This window comes from Caloenas nicobarica, chromosome 4 (assembly GCF_036013445.1).
Source record: "Caloenas nicobarica isolate bCalNic1 chromosome 4, bCalNic1.hap1, whole genome shotgun sequence".
In the NCBI taxonomy this organism is placed as follows: Eukaryota; Metazoa; Chordata; class Aves; order Columbiformes; family Columbidae; genus Caloenas; species Caloenas nicobarica.
In genome coordinates this window covers 49,811,004-49,825,284 of record NC_088248.1, presented here as the reverse complement: position 1 = coordinate 49,825,284, position 14,281 = coordinate 49,811,004, and the positions used below count along the sequence as shown (strand labels likewise).

At 38.2% G+C, this 14,281-nt stretch overlaps 1 protein-coding gene across 1 annotated transcript in view; it reads right to left on the bottom strand.

Moving 5' to 3' along the window:
* Nucleotides 1-1,657: 1,657 nt before the first annotated feature.
* Nucleotides 1,658-14,281, bottom strand: part of PPAT (phosphoribosyl pyrophosphate amidotransferase) — a 44,177-nt gene continuing 31,553 nt past the window's right edge. The window contains exons 2-11 of the mRNA XM_065634346.1: nucleotides 12,327-12,393; nucleotides 10,604-10,810; nucleotides 9,149-9,261; nucleotides 8,884-9,029; nucleotides 7,489-7,561; nucleotides 6,971-7,122; nucleotides 5,524-5,651; nucleotides 4,984-5,205; nucleotides 4,082-4,202; nucleotides 1,658-2,641 (exon numbers count right to left, since the gene is read on the bottom strand). Coding sequence (XP_065490418.1) covers nucleotides 2,466-2,641; nucleotides 4,082-4,202; nucleotides 4,984-5,205; nucleotides 5,524-5,651; nucleotides 6,971-7,122; nucleotides 7,489-7,561; nucleotides 8,884-9,029; nucleotides 9,149-9,261; nucleotides 10,604-10,810; nucleotides 12,327-12,393 — 1,405 coding nt within the window. The 3' untranslated portion in view covers nucleotides 1,658-2,465. The remainder of the gene's footprint in view (nucleotides 2,642-4,081; nucleotides 4,203-4,983; nucleotides 5,206-5,523; nucleotides 5,652-6,970; nucleotides 7,123-7,488; nucleotides 7,562-8,883; nucleotides 9,030-9,148; nucleotides 9,262-10,603; nucleotides 10,811-12,326; nucleotides 12,394-14,281) is intronic.

Here is a 14,281-nt window from a genome sequence, read left to right as displayed (position 1 = left end):
GAGAGGGCGATTTAATGTCAGACAAGGAACGATTTGCTGCAGCTTCGAGGGCGCTGTCACGGTGGGTTTGTTAAAGAAACCTGGGGTGTGTAGTGCCGGCGGGTGCAGCGAAGGAAGAGAGAACGAGCAGACCAGTTCGTAACCGTTTTTAATATTTCACAGGGGAGAAATTAGACGTTAGCTTCGTACTGTTTTGTCACATTTTGTAAATGGTAATTTGGCACAGTTTCACATTAGTAATACAGTAGAAACAGTTTCACAGTAAAACGTTAAAATAATACAAATAGCAACACCTAAAACCAGAGGAACTTTCTCCCTCAGCGTACCCATTGCAAGTATGTGTTTGCTGTATGCGATAAAAAAGGCCTGGTAGCCCAAAGCTACCAGCTGTTGGAGAAAAAAATGACACATGAAAACTATCTCCCTTTTAACTTAAAGTTCTGAAAACTGTGTACTAGAGATCAGGCATGTAGTGTATCTAAAAATTACAGTGCTTACAGTAGCAGACCTTGTAATTTTGTATGAATAACCGGGAGGGGAAAAAGGCATTGGGATTCCTTTTATTCAAATCAGAATTATGCCACCTAATTTTCAGATCACATTTAAGCAACTATTACCAGACTTCAGAAATACCACTTTTTTTGAAAACATGTTAAAAGAATATTTTCACGAGTTTAATTTACAGTCTGTTCTATAGACAATTTCATATAAATCAATAGACTTCAGCTTGCAACCATGTTAAACTATGCACCTAAGATTTTGTCTCAAGCAGAAAGGGCTTCTCACACATACCTATAACCGAAGAGCTCAACTTAAACGTTTTTTAAAAAAATGATCCCTAAGAGCTTGACTTATCCCTTCTTTTTTGAGGGCAGGAAGGAAGAAAGGTAGAAAATATTAATGACTGTTTTTCACAAACTTGCTTGTTAGAAGAAATCCATGTACGTCCCCTGATACGCAGATCTGGGCTTTGGTGAACACCATGCAGTAAGAGCCCAGCACTCATGAAAATCTGGATTCTCCCTTAGGCCTGGCTGCAAGTAGGTTCTGTTTCCACTGCATGATGCACGGTACTGACTTGATTAAATGTATTTACTTGCTTTCTTGAATTTAGACTTCTGTGTTCTCATTGTCTATTGGGCACAATTGCTACAAATCCCATTTAAGAGGCTCCCTTTTGAATTTAATCGCCAGTGCTGTAATTCTCAACTATGTCGAAGATGATGGGGAAGGAGGAAGTTCTTAAACTTCTCTGTTGATTTTTTTAAATAGTGTCAGAGAGAATTAGAAGGCCAAAATACACAATATTAAATAGAAAATTTAAAATTAAGTTGCTGATATTCAGTGAAAAAAACCTGAGGTATGCAAAATATTTTCACAATTGTGCGTAGTTTTCAAAAGATGCTTTTCGATTTTCAGCTAGTGGTTCGTTGTCCAAGTGTATACAAGTAACCATGTAATTGTGACCAGTTAAAAATACAATCTATTCAATAGCTAATGGTTCTTTAGAACTCTTTTAAAAAAATTACATTTATTGTAACAGCAGTAATGTAGTAAAATAACACTATATCCAAAACAACTCATAATCTTCAGTCATTTTATCATTTTTATTGTTAAAAATGAAAAGTGACTTTATTTTTCAGTTTACTTTGCACGTTGACAGCTAAGACTTCTGAAATTGTCAGGAGTAATCCTAGAGAAAACAAGATGTAAAAGAGGAAAAAAAACATGGCAGTGCCAAGTATTTTCTTCTCCTACATCCTATTGGCAACTGATAGAAGTACACAAAGAGAGTGTAAATACAGTGGACTTAAGAAAAATAATTTTAAAGTTATAAAACTACAGAGCTTTGGCTGAGCATATCCCTGAGTCTTCATTTTTTTAAAAGCATATGCTAGACATGATGTTCATAGAATCTGTTACAAAGGGCTTGATTAGTGAAGGCTGTTTAGCTGTATATGCAAAAGTTAGGTACTTCTACTCTTAAAGCCTAAGCAAGAACTGCTGAGGAAGCAGTGTGATTCTTCAGAATCTGGTATTTTCCCTAAGGAGAAAATCAAACTTCACATACTTTTGCATTAAGACTTTGATAATTTGAAATTACACCACATGACTCAAAATCTGTGGACAAGTCTAATAGGGATAACTTTCAGGGCAAGGGTGAAACAAAAAACTCTGGGACTGCTACAAAATTTTAAAAACTTTGGGGTTTATAATACTTTATGAGAAAACAGAAGGCACAACTGTGCAACAAAACTATGATTTTGTATTTTAATCTGCTTCCATCGTTTTCATCAGCAGATTGGACTCTGTAAGCCTTTACAGTAATGATGTAACATTAGTAACAATAATTAGCTGTAATAAGGCTTCCATATTACCTAAATGTAAGAAGGCTATTGGCAAGGAGGCATCTTTGAAAAAGGTACATTTGACAACAGATGAGCTGATGTCCATCCTCTAAAAATTCACCATTCTAGCTCTACGGGGTACTCGCCAGTGAGACATGCTGTGCAATGGCCAATCTTTCCAACACGCAACTTGTGGCTTTTAAGGTTATTCTCATTCTCTTGTCTTGCTTTGATGCTTTCTTGCACAGATGATACCAGCCCTTCCACAGAAAGGTAGACAACGCTGTCAGCTCCTAGAGGAAATAAAAAATTCAGCAGTTAAAGCTGCAATATTGTATCAAATGCAGGGCTCTTTGGAAATGCAGTCACATTATCGTATGGATTACAATTCCAGGTGGATCACCTTACCTAAAGAGAATGGATATGAAAAATTATCAGACCATAATAAGCCTTGCCCTTCTCCAATTCTTTGTGCAGGGAGAAGACTCACTGAAATCTATAGAGAGAAGGTTCTGAGCTGGGAACAAAAATGTCTCGCATACTGAAAAAACAGAAATAAAGCCCAGAGTGTCCACTAAAACTCCCTAAACTCCCTGTAGTTTCCCAGAGTTACGCTGTAGTTTGGGCTGGAAACTGAGCTCTGTGTGGCTGGTGCTTCCCAAACTGTGCACCTAGGACCACACAACCTTACTGGGACTTGGAGGAAGGAGGGGAAGACCACCACGTTAAAAAAAATTCAGTGTGCACTTCATGCAAATGTTCTAGCAGTAGTAAAGTTTAATAGCGTTTTCACATCATTTGTTTTCTATTGTTTGCACTCCTTATGTTGTGAATAATCCTTAAAAATGAGGTCCTACAAACTTGAAATATTTCAACATGCCTTCACAATAATTTGGGGGAAAATAATTCATTGCAATCTTAGACAGTGAGAGTAAGTATTTAACATAGGAAATCTGAGTTTGCAGCTTCCTAACTGTAACCACAGCTATGTTCTTAAACCATTTAAAAAATATTTTGTAGCACAATGGGCCATATATAATATATCTCCTCACTCACAAGCCTTTACATGACTTCTGTTGCTGATATCCTGATGATAAGCAAGTTATTTACCAGATCACAAGCAACATGAGCTGTCGGTTCTTTTGTTCTGCCGCAAACATGACTCATTCTAGAGATTTGAGAATGTATTTAACATTCTTTGATTAGTCTCAAATGTCATTTCTCTCAAAGTGAAATATATAATGCAGTTTAAATTATTTACATACATTTAAATTTGTAGAAAAAAAATCAGTGGGTGTTTACAAATTCCAAACATTTTTATGAATATCTCATGAAACTACATTAGTTTTTTATTACAAGACAGATTTTCACCACATATTTTCTTCCTGGTATTTTGCTTACAGTAGCTCCTTGCTGTAAAGACTTTCCCAGGAGGAGATCTAAGTATTGGAAAGTTGTGTTGTCATGCCTTATTTATAACTTACGATTACACAATTATTCTAATGCCTTCTATTGTTTGGAGAAATATAATTCACTAACTGTGTTAAAAAAGTGTAACTAAATTGGTTTGATCCACAGGGTACTCACAATGCAGACATTCAGTGTATCAACCTTGCGATTTTTAGTCAGTTTTGCCACTGTTGCCTTGATGTGTTGTCCTTTATTTTGATGTAGACAATAAAACACCTACGGGTAAAATTTCTCTCTTGAAAAAAAGAAAAAGTAGCATTTACCTATATAGTTTGCAAGATCGTGAAATTCAGGTCTGTTGGCAATGAGTTCTTCTTTAGTTGGAATGTTTATTCCCATATAACAAGGAAATCTTATGGGAGGTGAAGCCACACGAATGTGCACCTGAATAAAAATACAGTTGCAAACCAGACTGCTATAAGGTAAAGGTCAGCGGATCATAATGCAATAGCAAAGTCCTAGTTCTACAAAATCATCATGAAGAACAGAACATGACACTACAAAGAAGACATGGAAGGGGGTTAAAAGTAAGATTTCTTTTTTTCAGATGCCAATGCAGCAGGAGAGAGAAAGACAGTTTTAGAATTTATTTTTACAGTATTTCCTAGTGTTATTAAAAAGTTGCATCCTGATTTTGCTTTTTTTCTATGGTGTTGAATCCTTGATGAACATGTTTCAGTTTATAAAGTCAAATATTATACAGAACATTTTTTCTCCAGTAAGAGACTTGCACATTCTGTTTCAATTAAATCTTAACCCATTAAAAATTTTGCGCTCTGGTGACTTAAGGCACATGCCCATTCACTGCAGTATGTGGTTGTATGTAATGCAGTACCACAAGTCACACAGATGTCAGGAATACCGCACCAATACTTGATTTTGTGATCTTACCTAATCTGTTTTGCATTCTCTCTTTACCTGCCAGATAGTGCTTTAATAATGGAGACCTGTTCCTACCCCCTTAGTGCCCCCAAAATCACAGTCATACAGAAGAAACTTCTCAACCTATCTTCACAATAAACATGCACTAGCTATTCCTTTTTGCACATTTGTTCTTTTAAGTAAGGAAACAGTGTTTAGTGCAAATGAAGGCAAACCCCTGTGCTTTACCGTCCCATCAACCTTCTGCTTACAATGGTATTGTACTGGATGAAAATTAACTTACCTCTTTGGCTCCTGATTCTCTCAGCAGTTTTATTATAGGTGAAATGGTATTGCCCCTCACAATTGAATCATCAATGATAACAACTCGTTTGCCTTTAAAATTATCAGACAGAACCCCAAACTTCTTAGCAACACCAAGTTGCCGTAACCTCATATTTGGCTGGATAAATGTTCTTCCTACATATCGGTTTTTACAGAGTACTTCAACATACGGTAGTCCACACTGTAAACAGGAGACAATTAAACAGAATTAGTATCTATAAAACTGGATATTCTCACTTACTGTTGTTTGAAGCAACCTTAGGATTTAGTATGACTTCACAGTAAACAAAGAACTTTGAAATACCTTAATATAGTAGAATAATGACAGAAAAAACAAGTGCAGATGACTCAATAGGAGGTACCCAGCACACTCAAGATATAAAGCTTTATCAATACAAAACTCTTAACGGCCCATACCATAATACCCCGTTACAAAAAAAGGTATGCGTAAATATGCTTGGGGAAAAAAAAAAGAAAAAAAAGGCAAGTTAACATATACCTTTTGAGCATAACCAAGAGCTGCTGGGGTTGCAGACTCAGGAACAGTGCTGACCAGGTCTGCTTCCACTGGTGCTTCAATAGCAAGCTGCTGCCCGCACCTCTTCCTGACCGAATACACCATCTGACCTACGGACAGCAAGGAGTGTTTTGTCTGGTATGCGTAATTCAGATTTCCTCAGTTTGCTGTACTAATTTCTTTGTTAAGTTGCAGGCATAGAAGTCAGTGAGAAAAGCTCCAGAACTAGTAAGCAGTCACTCTCATAAGGTCATTTTTTATTTCCTTCCATAATGCCATATTCTTACATTCACATTCATATCGCTATACAGAAAATTAAAATCCAGTTTGCCTTAATGGGATAACTGAAGGTCTTGTGGATGTTACAAAATCGATTGACAGGAGGAAAGAAGTAGAAATTATGCCTGCCTGTTCATAACGTGCATATTTTATTTTTAGGCTGTTTCTTCCAGCAGGCAACACTTGTACAATCCTGCTGTTTGCCTCTGCCTGCTTAGTAAATTTTAATCAGTTGGCAAAATCTGCTCCAAATTTAGTAAGGGAATAAGAGGCCTCAGAAGCTTTTAAGGTCCTAAAAAATTTGCAACATGTGAGATAACTGGAGGTATTGTGATGAGTTGAGGCACAGCAAAGGGTACAGCAACAGTACTACGGAATGTAAGAAGTGACGATACTGAAGGGTAAGAGGATCATGAAAAAAAGGGATGTGGGGTGAAACCGGCTTTATAAAGGCGGGGAACTGTGTAGGATCAACAGATGACATGGCCATAGAAAGCAAAGGAGATCTTGTTTGTTAGGTATGAGAGTCCTGGCTAATATCTTGTTACTGAGGCAATTTTTGAGGGCTTCCTACTGAAAAAATAATAAAAGCATTAGACTGACAACCCCAAGTACTTAGATCAGGGGTGTCAAACTTACTTTCACTTTCACTTCAGCCCTTTGAAGGCAACCACGAGGCTGATGTGGCTCCCGGTGAAAATGAGTTTGACACCCCTGACTTAGACAATGCTTGGATTTACAAGTTATATTAAAAGCATCTTCCTGAAATAACCATTTCTTGCAAAGAAAATGCCAAAATAAAGTTGTTTCACAGATTCTGTTTCATAATTTTTTTAAAGTTTTTTTTTAAATTAAGGATATTTCCTCTTAATTATGTTTGTGGCTCTTTTCACCCTCACATAGGACTATGCAGGCAGCCTGACAGAGGCTGTATGCACAGCTAGGAACAGGAAGGTGATGTTACTTGCTCCTCCTGATGAGTGTCATGTCCTCCAGAACTGTGCCAGCCCATTCTGTCCCAGCCCTGCTCTGCAAGCTCACATTCAGTGGTACCCTACTGTGATCCCAGATCCTTTCCCGAGTCACATTGTTCTCCAGGATAACATCTCCCACTATTTAGGGAAGAGCTGTGTACACTTCATCTTCTTACCTTCAAAAATACTGTCTGGTCTTGCAAAATAAACATATTCAAAGATGCAGAATGCTGATGGATCTCCTTCAGGTCTTGGTACAACATCCAGTGTCTGGACATCATATCTGGATATTTTCACAATCTCTCCAGGAAGGACCTCACGATAGTACCTTGAAAAAGAAATACATAGCATTTAGAAATGTCCTGAACCTGGATGATAGTTCTGAAATATAAACAAGATTGAATAATTTAGTCCTGAATCAATAACAGAGTACTTTTCTATGAAAGCTAATAAACATTATAATGCAATATAAAAATATAACCAGGAATAAAGATGGTCACTAAAAAAATCCTGGCCCACAAGGCAATATCTGGACAAATGTCTGTCTAGTGATGAGAGGCAGCTACCCCCGAATGACACAAAGCTGACTGGGAATGTACATTGTTAAAGATTATGACATTTGGCTGTTTGAGGTTTAATGTTTAATCATTGCCTGAGGAGAGCTTTCAGATAAAGTGAGAATCAGGGCACTTACTCTGCACCAATAGACAAAAAGCTACAGGATTCAGAAGAGACTACCCATCCTTCTGTTTCACTGTTATCTTTTCCTGAAATGAAATATTTCAGTTAGAGTCCACAATTCTTGTTACTGTTACCCCTCAAAATTGCATTTCTACTGCAGTATCTGGCTTGCTATGGTTTAGGTTGCCAAGTGCACAATTAAAGACTGCTATAAGTTCTAACTAAAAGGCATAGCATGCCATAGTTTCTGTAATATTAAAAAATAAACAAACAAAACCCACAAAACCCCAAACCAAACCAACAAACAAACAAAACCAACAACAACAAAAACCAAACACTGCCCCCTCCCCCCCTAAAGATCATAAACCTGTTCTAGGCAGAAGTGGAAGGAACAGCATCATATTTACAGCATCATTTTCATCAAGAGAGACAATTCATGTCTTTGCCTTTGTTGTCTCTGCACTTCTTCAAACTTTTCCAATTTTATTTCAGTGACTTCAGATATACAGAATTACTTTTGTTCACACAAAGACACTCCTTATTTTTCCCATGCTATGTGTTGATAGATAGATCCTTTTTATTACAATGGATGCTGGACTGAACTCCAATAAAAAGAGTTTTTACAGACAGGCACAGGAAAGATCAAATTGTGTAACACAGAGTAGGAATGTCTGTATGCTTTAAAAAAGTTCTTGATAATTTTTCTTACGGTTAAAATTACCAAGTTTGGTGAAGATATGGAAGCATTTACTACATTGTGTTTGCATTATTTTATCTTTATACAAATGAACAGATTTTAATCTCACTTCATGGAAGATCTTGATTTGCAGGCTAAACAGGAACACAAAGAATTTTTCCCATAAATTGATTTGTACGGTGTGCCAGTACCATACCAAATGTGACTGGGAGTGCTTGGAATTTAGAAATATATTACCAGTAATCCAGCACTTTTTGGCCACCTTACTACGGGAGAAAGGAAGAAACTAGACTTGTTTCTGGACTGGACATAGACCTGAGCAACTGTCTCCAGGTGATTTGGACCAGATGACTTCCAGAGGTGCCTTCTAAGCTCAACCTTTCTGTGATTCTGTCCATCCCTGCTTTCCTGTTTAGGTGATAAGATGTTAATTAAATTTTCACAAACATTCTCTTTCAGTTGGGCTGCCTAATTCTGACACTGTTAATCAGGTGGCTAGGATTCCCTTTTGTTGGGAACAGAAAATATGTTTGCAGGCTTTCTACAAATTACTTTTTCCCTACCAACATTTTTTTTTGTTTTGAATTTTCAGAACTGACTTTTGTAACACATACTCCTCCTTACACCACAGTAAGCATAGCTTTCAGGCACAAACTATACATAGACATATATATGTGTATATATATGCATATGAATATGTATGTGGTTTACCTTTTCCATTCATGTCCCCTACTGGAATAAGGCGACCAATGCAGAGTGGGCGATTCCCATATGGATCACGTACTGCATAGATAATGTCTTTATGCATAATTAGCAATGAATATGAAGTTGGAGTTTCATTCATTAAATTTTTTATCCTGAAATGAGACATAGGTGAACATAATTGCGTGTCACACAAACAGCTGTGTGCATTTACAGCTGCATATCATGCTGAGATTAGATTACTGTTCTTGATTCTGAAACCCACCCTCCTCACCTTGCTACCCAGTCGGCTGTGTCGTCGTTTTCTAGAGGAGGTGTGAAAGCCAGCAGCTGAGTGATCAGCTCACTGTCAGAACTGGTAGACAGTCCTACACCATGACGCATAAGCTTTTGAGACACAAAACAAAAGTGTTACGAACATTAAAAAAAATCCCATGTAACACTGCTCAGATTTTAATCTAACAACAGCTTTGCGCAATGAACAAACGTTTAAAAATATATCAGTCCTTCAGGTGATTAGATCATAGTAACATCGAATTTCTTCCAACAAACCAAATATATAAAAAGAACAGTTACAATCATCTCTGCCTGCTACATTTCTCCCTTTGCATCTCATTCCTTTGCTCTACATGCAACCAAAATTAATGCCACCAATATTCAGGGCATAGAATTCATGTTTGAGCCATTTTATCGGCTTTGTGTTTCTGCTTGCTCTGAGAAGGGAGGTAAAATATACAAGGGAAAACATGAAGTTATCTATAGCAGATACAGAAAGAGATATCATGGCAGAATCGTGGTTTGGGCACAAAGAAACAACAGCAATAAAAAAGAGGTGTGAAGGGACGCAAAGTTGAATTAAAAAATGAAATCCCACAATTTGAAGTCTGCTACACTTGGTCAGTCAAATTGTTCTGTCTTGGTGTATTTATGCTTCTAAGGGAGAAGAGAATCTGCAGGGTATTTACACAACCACTACAACCCATTTGATGCTGTATGCATTGCAGTTCCTAATTTTTATCTTTAGAAATCATTTTATATCTCGTGTAACTCTGATTCTCCACTCTCCACCTACATTTCCTCAGTGCTGGTTTTTTTTCTCCCATCCATTCACACACTTGTTGCTCTGATGAAAGACAGGCCAGGTTCCTTTGGGCATGCCACACATTTGCCTCACAAGAGCATGTCCTCTCACTTTTGGATGGGGCATATCATATAAAAGATTTCACAATGAAAGATCTGCTAAATTTTAATTTGGTTCTTTAACACATACCCTTCTAGCCAAACACACTATAAAATTTGGCATTCGTTGGTTTATGTCCTGACAGTGCTCATGATTAATTTTGCAAGCCAGAAATACAAATAAAGACAATATTCCAGACATTTCAGATTAAAATGCATACAGATATGATTTGTGCCTTCTATCAGCCACCGCAAAGGAGCAGAGCCGCATGTCAAGCTGCCTTCTGTTACAGCTGAGTTAGTTTTCTCCCTTGATCAACAGGAACATGACTGTCAGTCTAGAAGACTGGTAAGTTTTTCCCTGTGACAATTACAAATGCCTCCCCTCCCCTGGAATTTTTTCACCCCCAAATGATGTATTTTGATTATGCTGCTCTTTCACTACTCTAAGAAGTCTGGTATTAAGCAAAAGTCATAGCAAACTTATTGCTCTTTGCTGCCTCATATATAGAAAGGAATGATGCCAGAGACTCCCCAAGGAGACACTAACCTTCCTCCGGAGCCGTACAGCGTTTGTCAGCTCCCCGTTGTGCGCCACAGCGATCTTCCCATGAAGAGTCTCTACAACAAAAGGCTGGCAGTTCTGCAGCTCGGAAATTCCCGACGTGGAGTACCTCGTGTGCCCAATACCAAGGTTTGAAACATACAGCTTCTTCAGGCTGTCTGCATTGAAGATGTGATTTATAAGACCCATTCCCTTCGGAAGAAAAAGAAAAAAAAAAATCTGGTTGGTTTTGTTTTCCCAGCAACTTCCTCATTTCTCCTTGTGTTTGTTTTTGGTCCAGTATTAATGCAAGCAACTGTAACAGAAAGGAAAATAACCTTAAAGACATGGTAAAGAAAGAAGCTGAGTAGGTGTCACAGTGATATATCAGATCCCATTAGTCCTGGTTTTAAATAAAGCAATGAGACACTCTTGTGTTGAGGATTTTCATGGAACAATCTATTCCCTGACTAAAAATACATCTTCTGAAAAACACCACCAAACTGTTGTGCTGTTTAAAACTCCAGAAAAAAGACTGCCAGAAGACAGGAAAAGTAGGGAAAAGTTGCTAGAAAGGAATTCTATTTAGAGAATACCTTTTACTACTTAGCAGTATATTTGATTTACTTTTATATTAGGTCCATGAAAAGTTTTATCAGATTCCATTGTCATTCCTGCCAATGTCAGAAACAAAGCTTTTTTCAAGAGGGTTTACTGTTTACTTAAAAGAAACTCTTCATATAGCCAGGTTGCCTTCTATTTAAAGCAGAAATGCATCGAAACTTTTTAGTCAGCTGTCAGGAGCTTCTGTTGGCAATAAACACTATGTGGAGACAATTTAGCAGCAAGAATACTCTGAAAAAACTGCACAAGGAGTAGAAGACCAGATTCCTCCTACAAAATCCTCCTTCTGCTGCCTGTGGAAAATATTTACACCCTTCTATGCATGTTTCCCTATCACACATGGTAATTGTGATATACATGATATCCCACATGACGATGTTCTTCTAGGATCTTCAAAGATACACAGGAGCGGTCTGAAGCTGCGATGGTTCATAACCTATGCTGTAGGTACAACAACATGAGAGTGTGATGGGACAGGCTGATGATTATTTTTTTCCTGATCACTATTCAATACAGAATGAGCAGAAATATCCCCAGAGCATGTAGGGATTCTCCTGGCACAATACTTCCAAGGGTATGGCCATTTTATGTCTTTTAACATCCCTTGGGATTCTCTGAGCTCAAGAAAGACTGTGAGACCTTCTGAGGGCTTCGTTCAATCTTTTATTCTGTTTATGTTTACCTATGGGTAAAGTAGCTCCCACTTCCTTGAGTCTCAGTAAGGCAAGAATCAGTCACGCATTTGCTTGTGCATAGCCTGTAACTGTATTTATTTTCTCTTGATCTCAGTTGCACGGGTGCTCTTCCAAATCTCGGGAGTTAACACCTTAGCTGCAGGGTGACACTGGTAAGTAGTTTTTGTGACATGAGTAGCCTGATCTGGATACTTCTGTATGTCTGCCACTGTGTGCATGGATACACCCAGCATATTTGTTTTAAATTTGCACTTAAATTGCACAAATAACAGAATTAGATACTGTCACTGACAAAACAAAAACCGTTCATCAAAACATGTTGCTTTCCCTCTAATTATTGTGTTTCCTAGCTGAAGCAAACTTTTATGCATCTCAGTTAGGTATGTACAAAACATTCATTTCTATTTTACCTTGTGCACTTTGAATGCCTGGGATGACTCTCCATCACTTGTCACAATTCCAGCACTCTCCTGGCCCCTATGGAAAAAATATAATTAACATTAAGCACTGAAATGCTTAGAATATGAAATGTTTTAACATATAATGGTGTTTTTTTCTTCTATTCTCTACAACATGAATTTTAATGTAGGCTTATTTGTTGTTTTATTTTACAGGCTTGTAATTACAACTGGTTTCTTGCCCATGTTATGCTTTATTTCAAAACAGTCACATAAGGTTTGTGCCTAAGCCCACTGAATTCAGTGGGAATCTTTCCACTAATAAGCACTGGCTCAGGTTCTTACTTCAGTCCTATTTCAGTGTGGGCATAAAATAACAGCAGATGCTTAATCTGAAAAGCCACTTTGCAGCGATAGTAGTCTAGGCTGTACTAGTAGGCTCTATGGTGCTACTCTGTTTCTGCTTTGGGTTGGAGGGGAGGGTATTAAACTGATGGTTTTGCCTAGGGGAATGCATTGTCTCTTCCACAGATCACCTATGCAGAAGCTTTTGCATTCCTGCACTTAAGCAGACAAGCTGGCATTTGCACCTCTAAAAGCTATATGGACCCTCTGATAAAAGTGTTTGAGCATATAAACCTAGTATCACAGCTAGGCCATCACAGCTTCTGAGTCAAGCGAAACAAGTCTGGTGTACAGCATCAGTGCAAATGGAAATACTTCTCGTATAGTGGATCAGCCTCAGGCTGGCAGTTGTGCCTTGTTGAGCAGAAGAGCTGGATCGGCTGAAATGGCAGAGTTCTCCCCAGCCCCTGTCCCTGCTCTGTCCCCGGGCGCAGGCCGAGCCCGCGGGCAGGTTCCCTGACAGAGGCCAGCAGAATGCTGCACAGATGCCCAAAGTTTATAATTCAGTCCTTATCCGGTGAAAAGGTGTGTTTTGCAGACTGGATTTTTTTTTGCGGGTAACAGCACGGGCTGCTCAATCTTCCTTTAGAAGGTTTCCTGGAATCAGGCTGAGTGTTACCTCCAGCAAAACTGCCGCCATAGACCCACCATGGCTGTAACTCTCGCAAGGACTTGGGCAGACTGGTTAAGTCCAGTCTCATGTATAATAATGACTGAAACACAAAGATGTTTTTCTCAAGAAAGTAAAGAGTTAGAATATTTTTCAATATTAGATGAAGATGCTATTTGTGCATTAGATTGGTTTAACTCTGCTGAAGTCACTGGAATTATTTTAGTGTGAGCAACAATATGATTGGGCACAAAAAATCTACAGAATGGATGCTCATCTACAACTGACCATGCTCATTATAAATTTTCTCCAGTTCCTAAAATCTCTTTATTGGCCACTAGACCCAGTTGTATGTAAAGCAAAAATTTAAAGAAAGCAAAACAAAACAAATTTCGCACATAACTGAATTAATTTATCCTGTTATTGACACAGATCTTCAAGAGAAAAATCAGAGGCGAGGACACATTCTTAAAAACATTTATTTTAACTCTGGGAGATGTCCCATCTATAAACACAAAGACTGGCAGTATGACTTAAGGGTTGATATACTGCATTCAGCAACTTCTAACCTCAATGTTACTATTACAGGCCGTTTCCACTTAAATACTGATGCTGTCCCTTTAAACATCAATAAAATCAATAGCAAGGAAGAGGGAAGCAAACATCCTGAACCAAAGGCCCCTGTCAGGTCGCTGGATTACATCTTCCATTTAGCTCAATTTCATCACCGCAAAGCTTACACAATTCTGCCAATTTAGTCAGATTTTTAAGTATGCAAGCTTTTTATTAAAACATCACTAGCAACCCAATGAATACCAGAGTTAAAAACGTGTATATGGCCACCAATTCAAAAACAACTACTACACAGAGAAGCCAGTGTAAAGCAGGATGGGTCCTATCCACGTTACTATCACCTCAACTATCGCAAAAGCGCGGCCGGCGCGGGGGGTTC